The following is a 20166-nucleotide window of genomic DNA, read 5'->3' as shown; positions in this document are numbered from 1 at the left end:
ATCCAAAGTATATCACAAATTCTGATAACTTAGTAGTAAGAAAACAATCTTAGTTTTCAAAATGGAAAAAAGATTAGTGGATACTTCTATGAGTGTGTGTGTGTGTGTGTGTGTGTGTGTGTGTGTGTGTAGTTAAACAAATTTATAAAAATAGGGAAAACTTTAAATGGATATATCAAGGAAAATTTATGTGTGGTCAGTTAAAGATATTCAGCATCGTTAGTCAGTAGTGGAATACAAATTCCAATCACTTGAGGTACTGATACACACCTATTCAAGCGGCTTTGAACATCAGACCACACTAAGTGCTTCTAGCTGGGGTACATGGTGACTGGCACGCTAGTACATTGCTGGTGAGCGTGCAAAGTGGTACAACCACCTCGGATACCTGGAAATTGTGAAATATCTTAGTCTTGATTTTTATCTTCTAGAATCGCCAGAGTGTCTTTTTATATGCTAACCAATTGCCTGGTGACTGGCAGGCTCTAGGTGGTTTCAGGATGTTCACAGGCTATAGGAAAGGCTGAATCCTGGTAAGAAGGTTGGCGTTTCAATCTGCCCTTCAGCCTTCAGGAAGGCGGGGAAGGGTTGAAGTTTTAACATGATCACCAGTGACCAGCGACTTAGTCGTACCTACTTAGTGATGCTTCCATTACTAGCCCCAAAGGACTAAGTTTGGAGAGCTGGATAGCTGAACATGTGGAGGTCCTGGCAGGTACAGTATCCCCTGCTCTGTATCCCCTCCTCCACATCTCATCCATGTACATGTCTTTAATCTGCACTCTTTGTAATAGGCTTTACAGTCAACCAGTGTGTTTTACTGAGTTCAGTTGTCTACTCACGCAAACTCATCAAACCCAAAGAAAAGGTCTGGGGTGACTGGTGAGAAGCACAGATAAAACAGTCTGCCACTTAGAACTAGGGTCAGGCTTGGGGACTGAGCCTTCATCCTGAGGGATCGGATGCCACCTCCAGGTAGACAGTGTCAGAACTGAATTAGAGGACACCCAGGGGCATCTGCAGTGGGAAAGCCCTCCCTCCCCTCCAAGCTGGTGTCAGGAGTGTTGAGTAATTAGGTGGAGCTGCGAGTGGAGACTAGGAAAACGCGTTGGTATTTCCTCCATATCTCAGAATATGGTAGGAGAAACTGAGCCTGTTTTTTCCAGTATCCTCAGAATAACTGCTGGCAGTTCTTATAAAGTTAAACATGTACTTCTGTGGTGAATGTAAAATGTGTCTGTAAATTCTTTGACACTTCCTTCAAAAGGTTGAGCTAAATTTTTCTGTTCTTGAGTGTCAACCAGACTTAGGGATTTGCCTCTAACAAATGGAATGTGGCAGAAGTGGTGCAATGCCTTGTTGGAGACTAGGTCATAACAGACATTGCAACCTCTTCCTCAGATCAGTGGGCCCAGGAGAAGTCAGCAGCATGTCATGAAAGTGTGCAGCCTGTGGAAGGGTTCGCCTGAGGAACTGAAGCCTCTCATTGGCAGCCAGCTCAGTACCTGTGAGCATCCTGAACAGTGCGTGCTCCATCCTAGCTGGGCCTGATGATGGCAGTGTAGGCACGCATCTGGACTGTAACCTCATCAGATGTCTGAGACAGAACTACCCAGTTCTGTCATCCCACATTGCTGGCCCACAGAAACTGACATCATAAATGTGAACTACTATTTTAAGCTGCTATATTTTGGGGTTGTTTATTATCTAGCAATAGATAACTTGGTAAACTACATAGCAGGCCCACACCTGGGAAAATGGAAATGTTTGTATAAAAATTCGATGTTTATATAAAAGTCTATATGTAAGTGCTTTCAAGCAACTTTATTCACAATCTTCTCTAAACTGGAAGTAATCCAGATGTCCTTCAACTGTTGAAAAGATAAACAAACTTGTGGTACATCCACACCACAACTTATACTGAACACATAAAAGAATAAAATACTAATATATGCAACCAATAGGGATAAAGCTGAGATGTTTCATGCTCAGAAGAAAGGATACATAGTACATGATCCTGCTTATCTGTTTGGAAAGAAGTGAAAACAGATGTTTGCCCTGTGTCTGGCAGCGATCGAAAGAACTGACTAAGGGAATTGAAGCTACTTTTGGATATTAGTATTGTCCTGGATTTTGATTCTGGTGGACACTACCTAATCAACACATCAGAATTACACACGGAAAATGGGGGATTTTATTCTACAAGTGAATAAATCTGATCAAAAATGTCTATTTGAGGAAAATGTTTAATAAGGCTTTTGGAGTGGCAGCATGATAGATTTGGGATAATCTACTGTCTTTAGTAACTGCTTCAGAACTCAGTGCTTTGAGCTCTTCACAGTGTGGTAACTGAGGAAACCTTTGTAGGTATAATTCACTGAAATGGAAAAAAATTTCTTGCTTTGCAGGTCATATGAACTAACCCGGAAGGACCGCCTGTACAAAAACATCATTCGAATGCAACACACGCATGGATTCAAGGCTTTCCACATCCTCCCTCAGACCTTCCTCCTGCCAGCTGAGTACGCGGAGTTCTGTAGTAAGTGCTCACTGAGGGGGCCCTAGCATCTGGACTTGACATTGCTGATCTTCCAGCTAGCTGGGGCTTTCCAGATCTTTGAACAATTTGTGCTTAATTGGGAAGAGCAGTTATAAACATAAAATTGAAATTACTTATATTTGGATGGTGCTCTTCTATGTTTAATTTGCGGTAGGGTGACAGTAATCATTTATGTAAGGACACATTGGTGTCATCCAGGCACATCCTGTCTTGGTTATTTTTGCCCGTTTGTCTCTTCACTGATGAGAGTCAGTATGTGTTGAGGCATCTTGTTCCTGTGAACTACGTGTTTTCTTTGTGGTGTCTCTTCTCCATTTCCTACTACAACGTCTTGCTGCCTTGACGTTTGGACTTACGTCCTTTGGAGAACAAGTGTCATGTCTTTAAAATTTGTACTTGCTCGTTGGCCTTTCGAGATGGGTTCACTGTGTGTCTCCAGCTGGCCTAGAAGTTGCTATGTCTGTAGCCCAGGCTGGCCTCGAACTACAGAGTTCCACCTGCTTCTGCCTCCCGAGTGCTGAGACCGGAGGCTGCCACCGGGGCCAGCATCGCGGCTTTAGTTGTGAAGCGTTTGGTGGTCATCCTAATAAAAACTATGCATAGGCATCTGTCTAACGGGGATCTGACTGTCAGCTGAAGTGCTGGTAAACTGAAGGAACATGCGGCCTGACCCAGTCTGTAATGGATTCTGGTTGCTTTGGCCTCACTGGACTCACCTTCCCGGGCCTGGCTGAGCAGCTGGGTTGTTTCCAGCTCTCCCCCTCACACCAGACCCTGACTCCAGTAGGTGTGATGTAAGGAGAGTCCAGAGCACAGGGCAGGTAGGCACATGTGAATGGCAGCCATGATCATAGGCTAATGGTGAACGACATGAAGGGCTCCTAATACTCATCCTCGAGGGAACTCCTCTTGAAGTTTGAAGGAGTCGAGTTTGAATTTCTTAGTCCTTTGTCACTTCTTCCTCCTCCGATGCGGTCCTCCCGCCCTGGGGGCAGCGGCAGAAGGAGGGTTGGGATCTTGATAGAGGATGGCACAGGGTGGGCTCCACTGCCAGCTCCTGCCTGCCTGCCGTGTTGCAGTGGAACTGTGTCTTCAGCCAGTCATTCCAACCCTCCCAAGTTCTGCTGTACCAAACTGACCCTGAGAGACACAGCGCCACCACATTTAGACCCAGCACATGCAGCAAGTGGTGTGCCCGAGCACCAGTGCAAATCACCGGCTTCTGTTTCCGCCTGCAGACCACAGCGGGGACTTCTTTTCTTCACAGCAGGAAGAGCAGGGTAGGAAAGATGTGCAGTGAAGAGGGATCCTCTTGCAGGGCGTCAGGCATTCTGAGCTGCTGGTGCAGGGTTTCTGGCTTCTGTTCGACACTTAACACCATGACTGAAAAGTCCAGTGTTGTCAGGCCAGTCGTGTTCCCAAGTTCCCATTGGTGGAGCAGAAAGCTGCCTTTTCATACTAGCCATTTCCTCCTCAAAGAGACAATCCTTTTGTTCTAGAATCTCTTTCAAAGAACCTTCTTTTTCCTCGGTGTCCCTCAAGCACATGCAACTTTGAAATTCTGTTCATTGTTAGTTGGCTTAGTTGACTGTAGGCAGTAGGAGATTTTTGAGAAGAACAGAGATGGAAACACTAGCCAGCAGTGGGTACCATGGAATAAAGAAGCCGCGAGAAGACGAAGTGGTGGTTTGGAAGGTCCAAATAGGCCTCCAAAGATGTGAGTTAGAGAAGCTCTGAGGATCACTGAGACCTCAGGGAGGGGCTTTGGGGGGTAGTGAGGGTGGTTGCCCAGGCTGGCCTCAAACTCCTGGGCCCTAGCAGTCCTGCTTCAGTTGAGATTACAGGTAGGAACAACTACTGTCCCACCGGGACTTGTAAGTCTAAGCAAGAATATAACCAGGAACATACAAGAGGAGCTATGACAGGAAAGAGGCATGTTCACTTTGGACATGGTGTACATTTGACATGCCGTGGGGGAAAGCATGCAGTGATGTTTTGCAGACAGCTATAAAAGCAACTCTGAGTTTGGCTAAAGATACCGATTCTGGAGGTTCCAGATGAAAGTGATGACCGAGAGATCCAAGAAGACAGAGAAGCTGACCCACAGAGAGCCGGGTGGAAGAACATGGGAGGGAGGTCTCAGAAGAGGCGTGGCTCAAGTCACCGAGTCCACTTCAGAAAGGAGCTGGGCGTGTCTTCCCTAAAAGGAGGGAGGGAAGAAGGCCCAGTGCTGGCCGGGTAAGACTTGGCATGGAGAAGAAAGCGTGCGAGGTTCATGTGATGAATTCCCAGCCTGCGGAGAAAGGAGGGTAGTATACTGGGCTTATGCCAAGGGTGAGGGCAAAGTGTGGGTTTATGTTTCTTAAATGGGCAGGAAGGTCCTGACAGGGCCTTTGATGGGATTGAGCAGGACGTAAGGCTTTTCAGAGACACTGGGAAGATGAGCCAAGGTGATCTCAAGATGATTAGCTTTTTGTCATAATAAGAAAAAGTCTTAAGTTCATATGTGGAAAGATTGAGCCCGGGAGCCAGTCACTGTAGCCGAGAGATGAAAGCCTGAGGGTCGCCTGAATTGTTGGGAGTCGACAGTGAGCAGGGCTCGGAGCCCACAGCACAGATCCTCTAGGTTCCCGGAGCCTCATTTCCAGTTATGTTTATTAGAACTGAAGGTGTGTGACCCGAGACTACTACAGCCATTTCCCTCAAGCAGACCACGGTGAGGCAGGAAGACGAGGCTGACAAGCAGAGCTTCCTCCCGGAACTCAGTTCTGTGGCATCTCTGCTGATGATGGAGACTGAGAAATAGTTCTGAGGTGTGAACACAGTTGTGGTATCATGCAGTTTAGTGAAGACACTCAGATTTCAATGCAGAATGTATATTTCTAGGACCATAATTTTAAAAGAGATCTTAGTAAATGCTATGAAAGCCGTCATTTTGAAGACAAGACTATGGAGTTTAAGAACAGTGTCCAATAGCATCATCATACCTGAAAAACTGAAGCTGCTCCTGCTCCTGGCTGAGTGTCCTTTCCACTGTACTGACCACGCTGTCACTGGAACTGGAAGGTGATGGAAAGGCCTGTCGAAGTTGTCTCTAATGTCTCCATCCAAGCAGACTGCTCCAACCTCTGCCCTGCTTTTGCCTCTGATTTTCTTGCTTCTTGCTTTTTTTTTTTTTAACATGTGCAAAAGAAATAGATCTTTGTTCTAAAATATCACAAATCAGTGTGAAAACGCAGCACAGAAGATGAATCCTGACACTAGAACTCACAGACCATGCCAGGAATTCAAATTTTTAATGAAAAAACAACCTGTTTTCCTTGCAGTGTTGAGGACTGAACACATTCCGTGCATGCTGTGGAAGTGTGCGACTCCTGAGCCACCTCCTGAGCCCAGAATGCTAGCTTCCCAGAAAACGAGTTCACAAAGCAGGGTCCATCGAGCAGCATGCTGGTAGCAAATGCTGCATGTAGCTAGACTTACCTTCTTCTGAAAAGGAGTTTTCAACATCTGGTGGTGCTGTGGAGGGTATTGTCTCCAGGCAGCATTGGTCATCTTCTTAGACGTTTTATAGCACCCAACACTTCCTAACTCTGAGTGTCTGTAAGCTTCTTTACTGTGTCTGTTTGCTAGCCTACACTTTGTGAGGTAGAAGACTATTTTCCGACTGTATATCCCACTCTAGGAAACTGCTTGACAGATGATGAATGCATGGTGCTTAGAAAATTTAATTTGTTTTTGTTTTTATATTAATAGCTTCTTGTCTTAGCTTCTCTTCTTTTGGTGTGGCAAAATCATCTACAAAAGCAACTCAAGGGAGAAAGGTGTGTTTTGTCTTGCAGTTCCAGAGGATACAGTTCACCGCGCGGGAGAAACTGGTAGGGAGGAAGAGGCTGTGGTTGGAGCAGGAAGCTGACTGGTCACATTGCCTCTACACTCAGGAAATAAAGAGTGAACAGGAAGTGGGACTGGGCTGTAACGCCTCAAGGCCCACCCTCAGTGACTCACTTCCTCCAGTGAGGCGCTACCTCCATGAGGTTTCCATAACTTTTCCAAACAGTGCCACTGGCCGGGGACCAAGTGTTTGAACTGAGCCTATGTGGGGACATGTCGTATTCAAAGCACAACGTGCTCTGTCTCATGGCTTCCTCAGAAACCTAAAGACAAAGATACTTTGTCTTTAGTGGCCTCATTTTATTTAGATTTCATTTTTTCTCAGATGTAACTATAAACTTTTCTTCTATAGCACTATTTTGATATGATATAAATTACGTTTTTCGAAAGAGTAATATATTCTTTTTTTTTTTTTTTTTGAGCTGAGGACCGAACCCAGGGCTTGCGCTTTCTAGGCAAGCGCTCTACCACTGAGCTAAATCCCCAACCCCGAAAGTGTAATATATTTCCATGGTGTAAAACTATATAAAACAGTAACCAGGGAAGAAGCCTCTTTTTTTTTTTTTAATTTATTTTTATGTGCATTGGTGTTTTGCCTGTGTGTGTGCTTGTGAAAGGGTATCAGATCCCAGACAGTTGTGAGCTGTCGTGTGGGTGCTGGGAATGGAACCCGGGTCCTCTGGAAGAGTTATCAGTACTCTTAAGCACTGAGCCATGTCTCCAGCCGCAAGAGCAAGAAGCCTCTTTTGGTTCATAGGTCTCTCAGCTGTCTCCCTGGGGCTCACTGGTGCTTGCTGCTAGTTTGTGCATGTCTTTCTGGAGACGTTCTCGAATGTCTAGAGATGTCCATCAGCTGGAGTGTGTCTGGGTAGGGAGGGAAGCATGCAGTAGCTATTGCCTTGTGCCTTTTTTCCTTCCGTGGATCGTTCAACATCAGTCAATTAATGATATTCTCATTGTGTACGCTTGTTGAAGGTTCTCTCGTGTAGATCAGGTGCCTGCAAATGCAGCCTTTGAGTTATTCCGTCCTCTGCCTGTTTGCAGCCATCCCTGTGAGTTAAGGATGCTTTTTACATCTTCAAATGGTTAATGTCCAGATGACTGTAGCTTCGTGGCATATGGAAATGGCATGAAAAATTCAGTGTATAAATGAGGTTCTGTGGGAACATGGCCACTGTCCTTTGAGGATTATGTGTTTTCAAGCTGCAGCAATAGAGTTGAACTCTTACAACAAAGTTTGCATTTCCTATAAAACCAAAATTGCATATGGTCCAGATTTTCATAGTTTGCAGCCCCTCATGTAGATATGATAGAGTAGATTTAATTAATCTCTTGCTTTTATAGCATAGCATGGGATAACTTTACACACACACACACACAGAATTTAAAAGTAAATCTTTAAAAATCCTACTGTGTGTGTGTGTGTGTGTGTGTGTGTGTGTGTGTGTGTGTGTGAATGTCAAGTGTATGCAGGCATCTGAGGAGGCCAGAAGAAGAGTTCCTGGCGTTGGAGTTCCAAGAGGTTGTGAGCCACCCAACATGGGTGCTGGGAACTAGACAGATGCTCTGGAGGAGCAGCAAGTGCTCCTAGCTGCTGAACCATGTTTCCAGCCCCTGTATATGTTCTGCACACTTACGAACAGAGGTAGAAGATACAATTCTAAACCTATTTATATCTGGATACTTTAGATTCTGCATGGTACTTTTTTCCTTTGCCTGCGAATTCTGTTAAATTCCATCCAGGGAAAAGGCAAGATGGGGAAGGGTGGACAAAGGTGCCCAGGTCCCTCCCCTAGTCTCTTCAGGTAAAGTGGGTTGTGGTACTGACAAAGTCAAGTTCCTGTTTGGAGCATAAAAAGGGCTTTGGCTCCTGCCGAGGGGAGAGGGAAGAGGAGGCTGGTGAGTGGTCTGGGAAGATATGGTGCCCTGGGGCTGTTGCTGGGGCCAGGCACTTGGTTGCTGGAGTCCCGAGGTCTGCCTGGGTGGGACCCTGCTCAGAGTTAGGGGACGTTTGTGTCTACGTGGGAAGAGCAGAGGTGGGATTAACACACTCGGATGGCAGCACTTGGCCTTTTAATAACTCAAACCAGAGACCATAAACTTGAGGGAACTTTATTGGGTTTATGCTTTTGTGTTCTGGATAAAATGATGTTATTCTGATGTAAAACAGCTGGGCGTTTGAGAGGCCCAGAAACACTTTCACTCACTTGATTTTATTTCTTCACACACCGCACTCTCTTTCAGAGCAGAAAAATAGCAAGACACCAGTACCTGAGTTTTCAGCCCTTCCTTTCCCTTTCCTTTCTTCCAGACAGTGGGTGTGGGGCTTCATCAGAAGAAGAAAGGACTGCCGTAGAGTGGAGATTGCCACCAGCTCTCTCTTTCCTGGGGTTTCCCTCAGCAGTACACCACCCCCACCCTAGGACATTCCCCAAGTGGAAGGCAGAGCCCTTGGCTTCTCCCTAGACCATGCAGGAGTCCTGGGGAGTCTCAGTGCCAGCTTTCTGCTGTCTCTTCTTACGGCCCAAAGAACTGAAGCTGGATACCAGGCAGACCCTTTGTACTTGTAAATCATGATGCTTCCTTGCCCTAACACTCTGCCTGGTTTATGAGATGTGAAGACTTATTCACAGGAAGTAACTGTATTTGGAGATAAAGTAAAAAACTCAGTTGTCTCTATCTCCTGGCAGTCTTTCAGTTAATGAAAATGAGATTTTCAGTTTCCCGAAGGTCGTTTTTGGTAACTGACTAACATTCAGATTTGACCTTGTTTCCGTCCTTATGTAAGGAAGAGGAAATAGCAGAAGATAGACTATGTGAGTAATTTGCTATCCTCTTCCCCTTCCCTCTTTTTCCGTTTCTTCCTGCCCTATTTCCCTTTTTAAGGTTTCTCTGAAAACATAGACGATGAGTTGTTGCTCCCAGCTGGAGATCTGGAAGGTTCTTTGGGTACCTAAGAGATTACTATTGTTGCAGTTGAAGATAATAAACTCATGCGCCTTCTTCTCTTTGTTTTTCTCTTCCCTTTTTATCTCCCAATATTTTGAGCAGATTCATATTCAAAGGACCGGGGACCTTGGATAGTAAAACCAGTGGCCTCTTCTAGGGGGCGGGGCGTCTACTTGATCAACAATGTAAGTATGCAGAGAGGGCCGGCCTGGCACTTAGGTGAGCGGTATTTCCTTCTGCACTGAGGTCAGAAGTGAGTGGAAGCTGGGTGTGCACTGGCTGCTCTTCACTCTGCTGGGAGCCTCCTTCCTTGCTGGGACACACGTAGTCCATGGCCAAAATGCCACTTGCTAGATGTGTTTTGGGGGGAAGGCAGGCAGCCTTTTGTAGTAGCACAAAAGAGGTGTCTTCTCTCAGCATGCTGTCCCGTCAGCTCCTGAGCATCCAGCTGTCCATCAGTGGGTCATTGCTGCCTCTCTCTCTCCTTCTCTTCCTTCTCCTGCTCTTCTCTTTTATTTTCCTTTCCTTCAGAGGCCGCCAATAGCTTGATCCTTGGCAAATTCCTCATTAAATGTTGTTTGAACAATTAATACAGGACGGGGGCATGGCTGAGTGGTAAGAGGCCCTGTCTAGCATGCACGAGGCTCTGGGGTCAATCCTCAGTGCCACCATCATCATCATCATCATCATCATCATCATCATCATCATCATCATAATATAATAATAATAATACGAGGCTCTGAGGTCAATCCTCAGTGCCATAATAATAATAATAATAATAATAATAACAACAACAACAACAACAACAACAACACAAACAAGTAAGTAAAATAAAATGCCAACTCCAGTCTCACTTGCTGGACTTCCCATAACACAGTTGATTTTATATTTCTTCTTTCCTCAGATTCTTACTATATTTGGTAATTCCCCTGATTTACATTTATTACACCCATATCACTCCTACCTGTCCTTCTGTAGTCCATCTCTTAAGTTTAATTGGTTTTAGATTTTATGAGTTGTATAACATTTACAATTCTTTTTAATAACTGTGATTTCTCCTCCTTTATAAGTTCATTGAAAACTTAAGCTCAGTAGAAATAGACTGTAGGATTAGGATTCTCAAATTTAACCAGCATTTAAATCCAAACTGATTGATTTATTTATTTCTTTTCCTTCTGGACATTTGGTGGGTGCTATCTATTTTTCATTTACTTTGGGTAAAAGTATCCTTCTTTGTCTCTTTTCCTATTTTCCTTCTTTTTCTCATGTGGATATTTGTATGGTGTGTGCATATTTGTATGTTTTTTTCCATGGGAGCATGTGTGGAGGCCCAAGATTGGTATCTAGCATCTTGGATTGCTCTTTCACTGTATTCCCGGAAGTGGTCTTTCCGTCAGGCTCAGCGTTTGTCAGGGCTCATTGTTAGTGTTCATGGCTCTGTCTCTGCTTCTGCTGCACTCACTGGGCGTTCCCATGGCTCCTGAGGATCTGAGCTCCTGTCCTTTGCTTGTACAGCAAGCCTTACCCACTAAGTCGTCTCCTAGGCCTCTGTCTCCATTTGTTGTCCCCTGTTTAAAGAGCCCTGGGTCTTTTCCTCCATTGGCTATATACTGAATTTCCAGGGATGCTTATTTTCTGATTTTCATCTGTACTCCTATTTATCATTGTACATGAGATACCCACATTTGCAAGGATACCACTAAAATGTTATTGAAACACTCTTCTGTTCTTGCCTTTTTATTGGGATTGTCTTTCTTTCTGATGGAGGATTTTTCTCAAGTTTGAGAATCCTTAGATATTAGCTATTTTATAAGTGAAACTGGAGGCTGTGAGCTTCCCTATGATGTAATGTTGTACCCCCCCCCCCATACCTCTCCTGGTAAGGGTGAAGCATGCTGACCATTGGCTTCCATAGGTAGGTTTGGGTGAAGAGTGTGTCTTCTACCTTCCGAGACAGGGAGGGCTCTCCTGTGGGGAGAAGCTTATGGTGAGTTCCATCTTGGGCAAAGTTACTTTTTTTTCTCTTTTTAATGCCTGTTGGGGATAGAGCGGCTTCAGGCCCTTTTCTCCTCCGTGAGAACCCTGCACCTGTATAAAAGGCCTTTAAGCACCACCTTAGATTTGATCTTCTGATGTCTATGCTACCGCTTGGGGTGTTGGAGAACTCCCGCGGCCTCACTGTCCCATTCTTGTTCCTTGGCCCACCCTACTCTTGTTCATGCTGACTGCCAGCCTGTACCTTTGCAGGGGCCTCTGGGAATCTTCATTACCTGGTATTTGGGGCTGGGGCTCACACTGCTCTGCTCTGTTTTTGTTTTTCCCTTGATCTTATCTGCTCCCTGTCTTTGAAGATTTACTTAGATGTTTGATCTATTCATGCTCCTTTTGCTTTTTTTCTAGTCTTTGTTATTATTTCATTCCTTTGAAAATATCCTTTCTTTCTTTCCAGTGATCTCTGGAAGGAAAGGTTGGGGTAGAAAACGTCGTGTGTGTGTGTGTGTGTGTGTGTGTGTGTGTGTGTGTGTGTGTGTGGTCAGTACTCCATCTTAAATTTCCCAGTTATTATTTTCACATTGAGCTATTATCTATGTGTGCAAGAAAGGAACTTTGTAAAGTCTTTCATTTGGAAAGTCCTCAGGATCAGTCTGGATCCATGTCCAGTGAACAGTTATGGCCGGACTGTTCTTGCTGGAGAAGTGATAGACAGACTCGAGTTCTGGCAGAGCAGCTACTACAGCATCAGGCCCCAGCCACAGGTCCTGCCTGGTACCTGGAGCCCCTCGGCCCTGGGTGACATAAAGCATGGTGGCATGCCGTGGCTCTCTCTTGTCTCTGTGACCTTGGCATAAGGCTCCTATCAGACAGTCTTGCCTTCAGCTGTGTGCCAGGAGCGCAGTGTTGTTTGAATTGCAAGGACGGCGCTAGTTTGGGTTTGGGTTTTCGCTGCCAAATGGAATTGCTCTTGAGAGTCAGCTACGGTTCAAGTTTGCTTTTTATTTTCTTAGACACGAGTCACAGAGAATAGGATCTATTCCCAGCTCATCTGAGGCTTTTTTCTTTTGGAATGATCTTTTGCCCTAGTGATTTGTTCTTTTAAAGCTAACATCATAAAGAATAGAAAAGCTAAACTTTCCTTAATGGAGCTGGGAACCTCTTGCTCCAACCCTTCACTGAGGCCGAGGCTCATAAAGGGAATGACGCGTCTTTAGGGAATGCGCGGTTGGCAGCCTATGTAAGAGCCGCTTTCTCCCTCCCACCTCTCCACGGGCTCAGTCCCTTGAGACCCCCTGCATAGATCAAAGTGCTTGGCTAGACCTTTGCCAGCTCCCCCCCCCCCCCCCCCCACACACACACACTGGTGAAGCTTTGGAACGAAACGGATTCTTTTAGGTATTTAGTGGAGGTGCCAGACAGAAGTCTGGGCAGATGCCAGCGTGCACAGGAGAGCTGGTAACATGCAGGTCCAGTGGGAGCGTATTCCCATTTCACCCCGAAACTGGAATTTTATCACCTTCTACCCAGACCTACAAACTGCACCGTTAATCTTCCTTGCTCCTTCACTGCCCCTTCTTTCCATACCTGGACCCTTTCCCTGGAATATGTGACCCATTAGCCAATGGATGAAGTAACTCTTTCCAAGGCCGCTGCTGCCTGCTTTTCTACGGCGGGAGGGAGAAGGAACACTGAGGGAAAGGGTCGTGCAGAACTCAGGAGTGGGGGAGGGCGCTGCAGGGCACCAGAGATGGATGGTGGGGTCAGTCCCTCACTGCCCACCAGCGTGAGAAGACCTTAGTAAAACCTCTCTGTAGTTGTCATAACCTACTGGAAAACAGCCACAAAAGCAACTTTTTACCGTAAAGAGAGCAGGAAAAAGGAAAGAGAAAGGGTGCCTTTTGTGCAGCGCCGAAGGGAGCTTTGTGAACTCCTGCCCGGGGAAACATCTTAGGGGCTTGGCTGACAGGGCTCTTAGTGATGTGCTCTTATCTAGAAATGCAGCGCAAAGGAACAGAGCTGTTTACTCCAGCTTCTTCAGTAACCTGCCCAAATGCCATACTTCCCCAACTTAGGATATTGAAATTGAGGTGGGGGAAGACCTGGTGTTTTCTGATTAAGGTAGGAATTTCACTGCTGAGGTCTAATTCAGTCATCCTGTGTCATCCATTATCCGTGGTTCTATTAATAGACATCCTGAGATTGCGAAGTACCCAAAGACTTAGGTCATACTCCTCACCCCGTCCTCCCTGTGTGGATAATCCCATCTTCCCCTGGTTTTTTTTTATCTTTGCATGTATTATCTTATGTTCTGTGTGCTTCTTATTGTTTGACAATTATTTAGGAAGTGCTGGCTGTGTGCCGGATATTATCATTCCTTAAAAGCTTTGGCGAAATTCTAATTATTTTATATCTTCTAGTTCTTCGGTGTCTTCGCTGTATTGCTCTGGCATGTGGCATGTTCTGGCATGTGGAGATGACTATTGTCGAGTTGTGGAATTTGGTGGTCAGAACCACACAGATAACTGTTGAGTTTGCAGTAATACTAACAGCAACTGATAGTTCTTTCTTTTTTTTTAAAGATTTATTTATTTATTTATTTATTTATTTATTTATTTATTTATTTATTATGCATACAGTGTTCTGTTTGAGTGTATCCCTGCATTCCAGAAGAGGGCACCAGATCTCATTACAGATGGTTGTGAGCCACCACGTGGTTGCTGGGAATTGAACTCAGGACCTCTGGAAGAACAGCCAGTGCTCTTAACCGCTGAACCATCTCTCCAGCCCGATATTTCTTTTTTGAGACATATTTTTGAGAGGATTTCACTAGTAGCCCTGGCTGACCTGGAACTCACTATGTAGGCTCAGACTGGCCCAGAATTCACAGAGATCCCCCTGCCTCTTCCCTTTGAGGGCTGGGACTAAAGGTGTGCGCCACTGCTCCTAGCACCAGCTGATATCTCTTGAGCATTTAACCGGCGCTTTCCATCCGCCTTCCAAATAGACCCTCCTGATAAGATTACTCTGTCTGAGAAGCCCATGTCACAGTTACTGTTTTCTTAGTAAGTGGTCGAGTCAGGGTTGTAGCTGAGGTCCCGCTGGCTCCAGAGCATCTTCTTAACCACCATGCTTTTCTACTCTGCAATAAATTAACAAGTACCCCAAGCTTGAGTCTTAAGATTCAGTTAGGAAAATAGATGTATTTCCAATTTCCACAGCAAATCTGATTCCTGTATTAGCCTGCTTTTTACTTTGGGAGGAAATTCTACCTTGAAATGGAAATACTTTTAAATTAGTTAAGTGAGGATTAGTGAGTAGGAAATACACTTAAGGATGTCAAAAACTTTTATTACTTGGGCTTTAAGGGATAGTACTAGGCAAAGGAACCATTTTCAAATAGCCCTTTCGTCTGTGAGCTTTTCATTTTCCTTAGGCAGATGGGAATGAGAGGAAAGAGAGCTGAGCAGGCACTAAGTGTCTCAACAGAAGAGGTGATGTTGTGCATAGTGCGGTGGAAGAGAGGAAGTAGGCATGGGCACTAGGTATGTCACGGCGTGGAGAGCTGTCACCACCAGTGTGTTCTCTGGGACAGAGGACAGGTGGGTACCAGTCGTGTACCTGCTGTAATCCGTAGGCGTTTCTCAGATGTAGCCTCCAGGGGTGGCTCAGTTGTAGCCTATAGCTGCTGCATGACTGTGATTGATTAACGTCAGTCTGCAACCCAGCCTGCAGCTTCATTGCTTTTCTAGTGATTACATGCATTCTTACTCACTCACTGACTTGGAAATGGAGATAGGTACTTGTGATAGACTGATCGCGAAGTGTAAGGGCATCAGGAAATGGGATGGGCGATTGAGTTCATTGGGGATGAATGAATACTGATGTCATTGTGTTCATTTGATACATAGAGTTGAATTGTAAAAGCTGTAGTCTGCCTTTGAGATAACAGCAGTAGTAGTTGGGCTAGGAAGTGCCTTGTTACAGACTTTTGGATTTGGGGACAGTTATTTTGTGCCAGGATTTGGGGAGCACTATGAGCAGAGCTTGAAAGTGAAGCTCCCGAGACCCTGCCCAGGCTACGGTGCTGCACCAGTGCTTACACCACAGTGCATACAGCTCTGTGACAGCAGGTCCCACTGTTGTCCTTCATCTGTAGAGTACACCCGCTCCTGGACATGCTAAGAACAGCTCTTGGCACATGGTAAATGCTCAGTACTTCTATTAAATTGTAATTATTTCTGCAAATGTTGCTAGTTATTTCCAAGCAGCTACTGTAGTTAATCTCATAATTGCTATTGTTGCCGTTTATAGTTTGAAGCCCCTTTGCCCATCTGGACTGACTTGCAGCTGATCTTTCTGTCTTAATCTAACAACGCATGCAGTTGTTCTGTTTGAGACGTATTCATCTCACTGCTTCCTCCATGTGGAGTCTGCAGTAACTTCCTGCTTCCCACCATATGAAATCTCAACTCCCCTTGCCAGTTCAAATCCCTGTGCCAACAGGTTCCCTCCCTACTGTCCTCCCCACCCGTCAGCCATTTCCCAGTTCGAGCTTTCAGGCCCGTGAATCTGCCTCCCTCCTTTCTGCTGGACTTTGCAGATGACAGTGGCCTCCTTTCTCCTTTTCTCCCCAGCACATGCCCTCGGCTTTCCCTGATTCCTCCTGTGTCTGCTCTTCTGCTGGCCAGGGCTGGCCTTTCCTTCACAGCCCTGCAGACTGGCCCCTTATCAGCGTGACATCTTATATTTGTGGAGCTGCTGCTCTGTGTCCTTTTACAGTCTACATCTTGCTGTTCTAACCCAAAACAGTAAACCCTTTAGGGGAGAGGAGCTGCCGAATCTGAAGTTGTGTGAGGGTACAGTTGTATCTGTTTTCTTCATTGCTGAGTACTCAGTGCTTTACACATGGGCCGCAGTACCCACTATTTCTTATATAAACAGTTTTACCTGTTGGCGAGATCTGTAAACGATCTCCTTCAGCCTTTACACACAGTTGCTTAGCAAGTGACTTAAGTGCATCACACATCCACTCCATCTTACTGGGAATCCTGGGCTGCATTGTGCGTCTTGGCCTTTCCAGAACAGCTTAGTGAGAGGTGCATTGGGAACAGTGTAGTGTTTTAAAACTTCCGTTCGTCTTTATAGTTGAAAAGAAGCAGCTTTTTATTTTTAAGTAGCTCTTATTTTCTTGGCAAATAACTATTTTATGCCACGCATATAAATCTTTAAAGCTGTTTAGCTGCATTTGTTATGAGAGGTGCTATGTAAATTTATTTTTCCCCATTGTGATTGGGTACCCACATGGCATGTCATATGGCCAGTTGACTATTATGGGTTTCCACAGTATCACTTCTTAAAAGGTTAAGAACTTTGCCCCCTCACTGTACATCTTAGGATTTCTCTCTTTTCATTCCTTTCTGTTTACCCAACAGCCAAACCAGATCTCCCTGGAAGAGAACATCTTGGTCTCGCGTTACATTAACAATCCCCTGCTCATAGATGGTGAGTTGTGATTGACTCTTGACTAGATTGGGCTGGATCTTGCTCAACTTTGTAACATTTTCATAGTCCTCTCTAGTAAATCTTTTAAAGGTAGTTTGACATTTTTGCTACCCATGGTTCCAGAGATGAGGATGGTTCTTTACCATCCTTTTGAAGCTGAAATTAGGTGATACAGGAGAGATGCTGCTCACACATGAGCACGCGTGCATGTATACACACACACACACACACACACACACACACACACACACTCTCATACACACCTGTGGTGTCTGTGGAGGACAAGCCACACATGGCAAAAAATGTTTTTCCATAAAGCCATATAAACAAATAACTAACCAGTTATAGTGAATAATCTGAAGTAAATTCACTACTCTCAGCTACACCTGGGAGGCATAATCTAAGAATATTTTTGTGCTTTTGAAGAAACTGAGGTTACAAGACCCTTGCCTTGGTGTCTTGGCGTTTTCTCACAAGCACTCAGAAATCTCCTCACATGAATTCATTCTTGGACCATGTTCTGACATTGTACTGTGTGTATTTAGCAACTATACTGCATAGCATGGTGTGAACAATTCTTTAGTCTCAAAATGCAAGATGTGTATATGTGTGCTTTGTGTGAAGAGGATTGTCATCTTTCCACAGCTCTTGGTTGTGTTGTCCTGTTCATCGCAACAAAAAATAGATGCACTTCATTTTTCTTGTGACGCCCAACTTTCTTTCCTCCTAGATTTCAAGTTTGACGTGCGCCTCTATGTGCTCGTGACTTCCTATGATCCCCTTGTCATCTATCTCTATGAGGAAGGATTGGCTAGGTAAGAGGTGTTCTCAGGTGGAGGATTGGCTGGGTATATTAGAGTGGGTCCGTCCCAAAGGTTTCTGAGACCAGGCTGCTGCTTTCTGTGAGGTTCAACTCAGGGAGATGGAGTGTGCCCAGATGGGCTTCAGATGTCAGGAAGCAGTCTTGGTGCTCCAGCTTCACTTGCAGGTCCACACAAAGTGTGTGGAACCACACACCTGGTTCCTCAGGTGTAGAAGCCACAGCGTAATTCATGCAATGAGGGTTGTTATGAGGGCTCTATTAAGAGAAATTGTAATGTTTTTCAGAGTAGATCTCGAAGGGAAAAATAAAAGCCACATTTCATTTCCTTGTCATACAGCAGGTCCTTATGTTAATCCTCCCAACAGCAATACCTGCTGCCCATTTGCAGCAGAAGACACAGCTTTGCATAAGCGGGCGTGGCGGTGACTTTTCTGAGCTTTCCTAATGGGGTAGTGGGTAGGGGATTAGAGCTCATCGAATAGTCGTGTTTCCTCATGTCATGAGGTATTCACGGCTTTCACCCCTTAGTATACAAGTTATATACTTTGCCGTGGTTGTGAATACAGTTCTCTTGGGTGCTTAGTAGGTTTTAAGGTAGTGCCTGTCAACAGAATTCAATCCTAAATTTATAATAATTTGGAGTTTTGTCTCCCATGCCCACAAAGACTTACAGGTAACAGTTTCTGTAAATCCTGTAAGCTATTTCAAAAACGATGTAACTTTGCTATGTGTTCCTTTCCCTTACTTTTATTTTAAATCACCTACTTTGCTCTGCAGTTCTCCTGTGTCATGGCCTTGATGGGATAATACGTAGCAGTCTAGAGGGAGCTTTGCATCTGTGAGCAGACATAAGAAACTGGAAAGTCAGTCTATGCATTTTTCTGATTTTAGAAAATTTATTTTGAAAATGGAGACTACACGAATAAAATAAGGATAACTATTTGTGTTTATGAAGAAAACAGATGAATCCTTGTCCTCCCAGAACTTCTTCAGTACCTGTTTATCCTTTAGACAGGCTGAACTGTACTGTGACAACTGAGTTTTCTATTTCCAATTTATTTTGGAGTAAGGGGACTAACCAAAGCCCCTTGCTGGCTGAGCCATGTCTTCCCTTCACCTCTAGGTGGCAATGGCAGCTTTTATAAGTTCTGTCATATTCTTAACTAAGATTTATGAGTTGGAGCCTTGGGAACACTGGAGGCTACTAATACTCCATCGTCCTGCCCTCTTGTCCCTTGAAAACTGAGAAGGAGAAAAATAAAGTGTTTCCCAGTTGAATAAAGGCCTTGCACATGAACTATTAGCTCTAATTGGGTTGTCATAAGGAAGACATTTTCTATAGTATTTATGGATGTGAGCTCCTGTACTTTGAAGTATACATAGAAAGAAGACCAATATAAATATCAAAGCCTAGTTTCCAATCGTCTAGAACAGAGAGAAGGTAAAATACTCCTGCTTCTTCTGGGGCACAGGGTGCAGTGGAGTGTGGTGGTGTAACTGAGCCTCTAAGACTCCCCTCTCTCATGTAATGGGCCTCTTCATTATCTTCCTCCATGCCTCCTCACCCCAACTCGTGTCCTTGGTTCTGCTTGGTCTTCTGGAAGAGAGAGGGTATTTATGCACACTGTTTCTCAAGGGTGTCATACCAATATATTTTGTATCATATCCTAAGATGTTTCACGTACAATATTTGTAGCTGTCACTACGAGTAAAATTTTACAGTCTTTGCATCTTTATGGTTCAGAGCATAAAATGAGAGCAATACTAGCATTTATTACAGTTTGCTGCAGATGTGTAAATAACTCTGGCTACCTGCTATGTTATATGTCAGAGCTACTGAATTAGTGACACTTGCCTTGTTTCCAGTAGGAACTGGCATGTACATGTGCATACATACACACATTTATATGGCCAATGGATGCTTTTCCTCACTGTTAGCAAAATAGCTTTTTAAATACTCATACCATCAAGCCAAAAAAAAGGGGAAAAGAAAACTTTTCAGGTCTTTGGTGGGTTTACCTGAAACCTGGGTGGATATGAAATCCTTATCATAGGCGTATTCATGCATTATCTCGGGCTGTTTGCGCAGACATACGAGTCACACTGTTCTGTGCGGGTTCTTCAGTGCGTCCGCGCAGTCACTGTTTGTCTTGGCATTCCCTCGCCCTTCTGTCTGTCTCAGAGTGCGCTCAGCTGTGTCATTACAGTCCGCATCTGTCTGCAGCTCCTCCGCACCTGCAGCTCCTGCTGCTCATCTGGGGTCACGTGTGCTTTGTGTAGCCACAACTAAAGGTAATCAGTTTGGGATGAGATCATCAGGTTGCTTGACTTTGAGACGAGAAGGAAAACCATAATCTTTCCTAAAGAGACAGACCTGGAGGCAAAAATAATTAGTTTCCTTCTTTAGGCTTTTATACCCTGTCATTTTTGTTGGGAGCTTCAA

The 20166-nt window shown here is 44.7% G+C and overlaps 1 protein-coding gene across 20 annotated transcripts in view; it reads left to right on the top strand.

The window, feature by feature from the left end:
- Positions 1-20166, top strand: part of Ttll5 (tubulin tyrosine ligase like 5) — a 252368-nt gene that overhangs the window by 24012 nt on the left and 208190 nt on the right. For all 20 annotated transcript variants that reach the window (XM_052739243.1, XM_052739245.1, XM_052739246.1 and 17 more), the window contains 4 exons: positions 2409-2539; positions 9506-9588; positions 16831-16900; positions 17631-17715. In XM_052739243.1, coding sequence (XP_052595203.1) covers positions 2409-2539; positions 9506-9588; positions 16831-16900; positions 17631-17715 — 369 coding nt within the window. The remainder of the gene's footprint in view (positions 1-2408; positions 2540-9505; positions 9589-16830; positions 16901-17630; positions 17716-20166) is intronic.

The sequence above is a fragment of the Peromyscus californicus genome, unplaced genomic scaffold, assembly GCF_007827085.1.
Source record: "Peromyscus californicus insignis strain IS unplaced genomic scaffold, ASM782708v3 Scaffold_15__1_contigs__length_86483966, whole genome shotgun sequence".
Classification (NCBI taxonomy): Eukaryota; Metazoa; Chordata; class Mammalia; order Rodentia; family Cricetidae; genus Peromyscus; species Peromyscus californicus.
The sequence above is the reverse complement of the archived record's forward strand: the minus strand, read 5'-3'. Positions and strand labels throughout refer to the sequence as shown.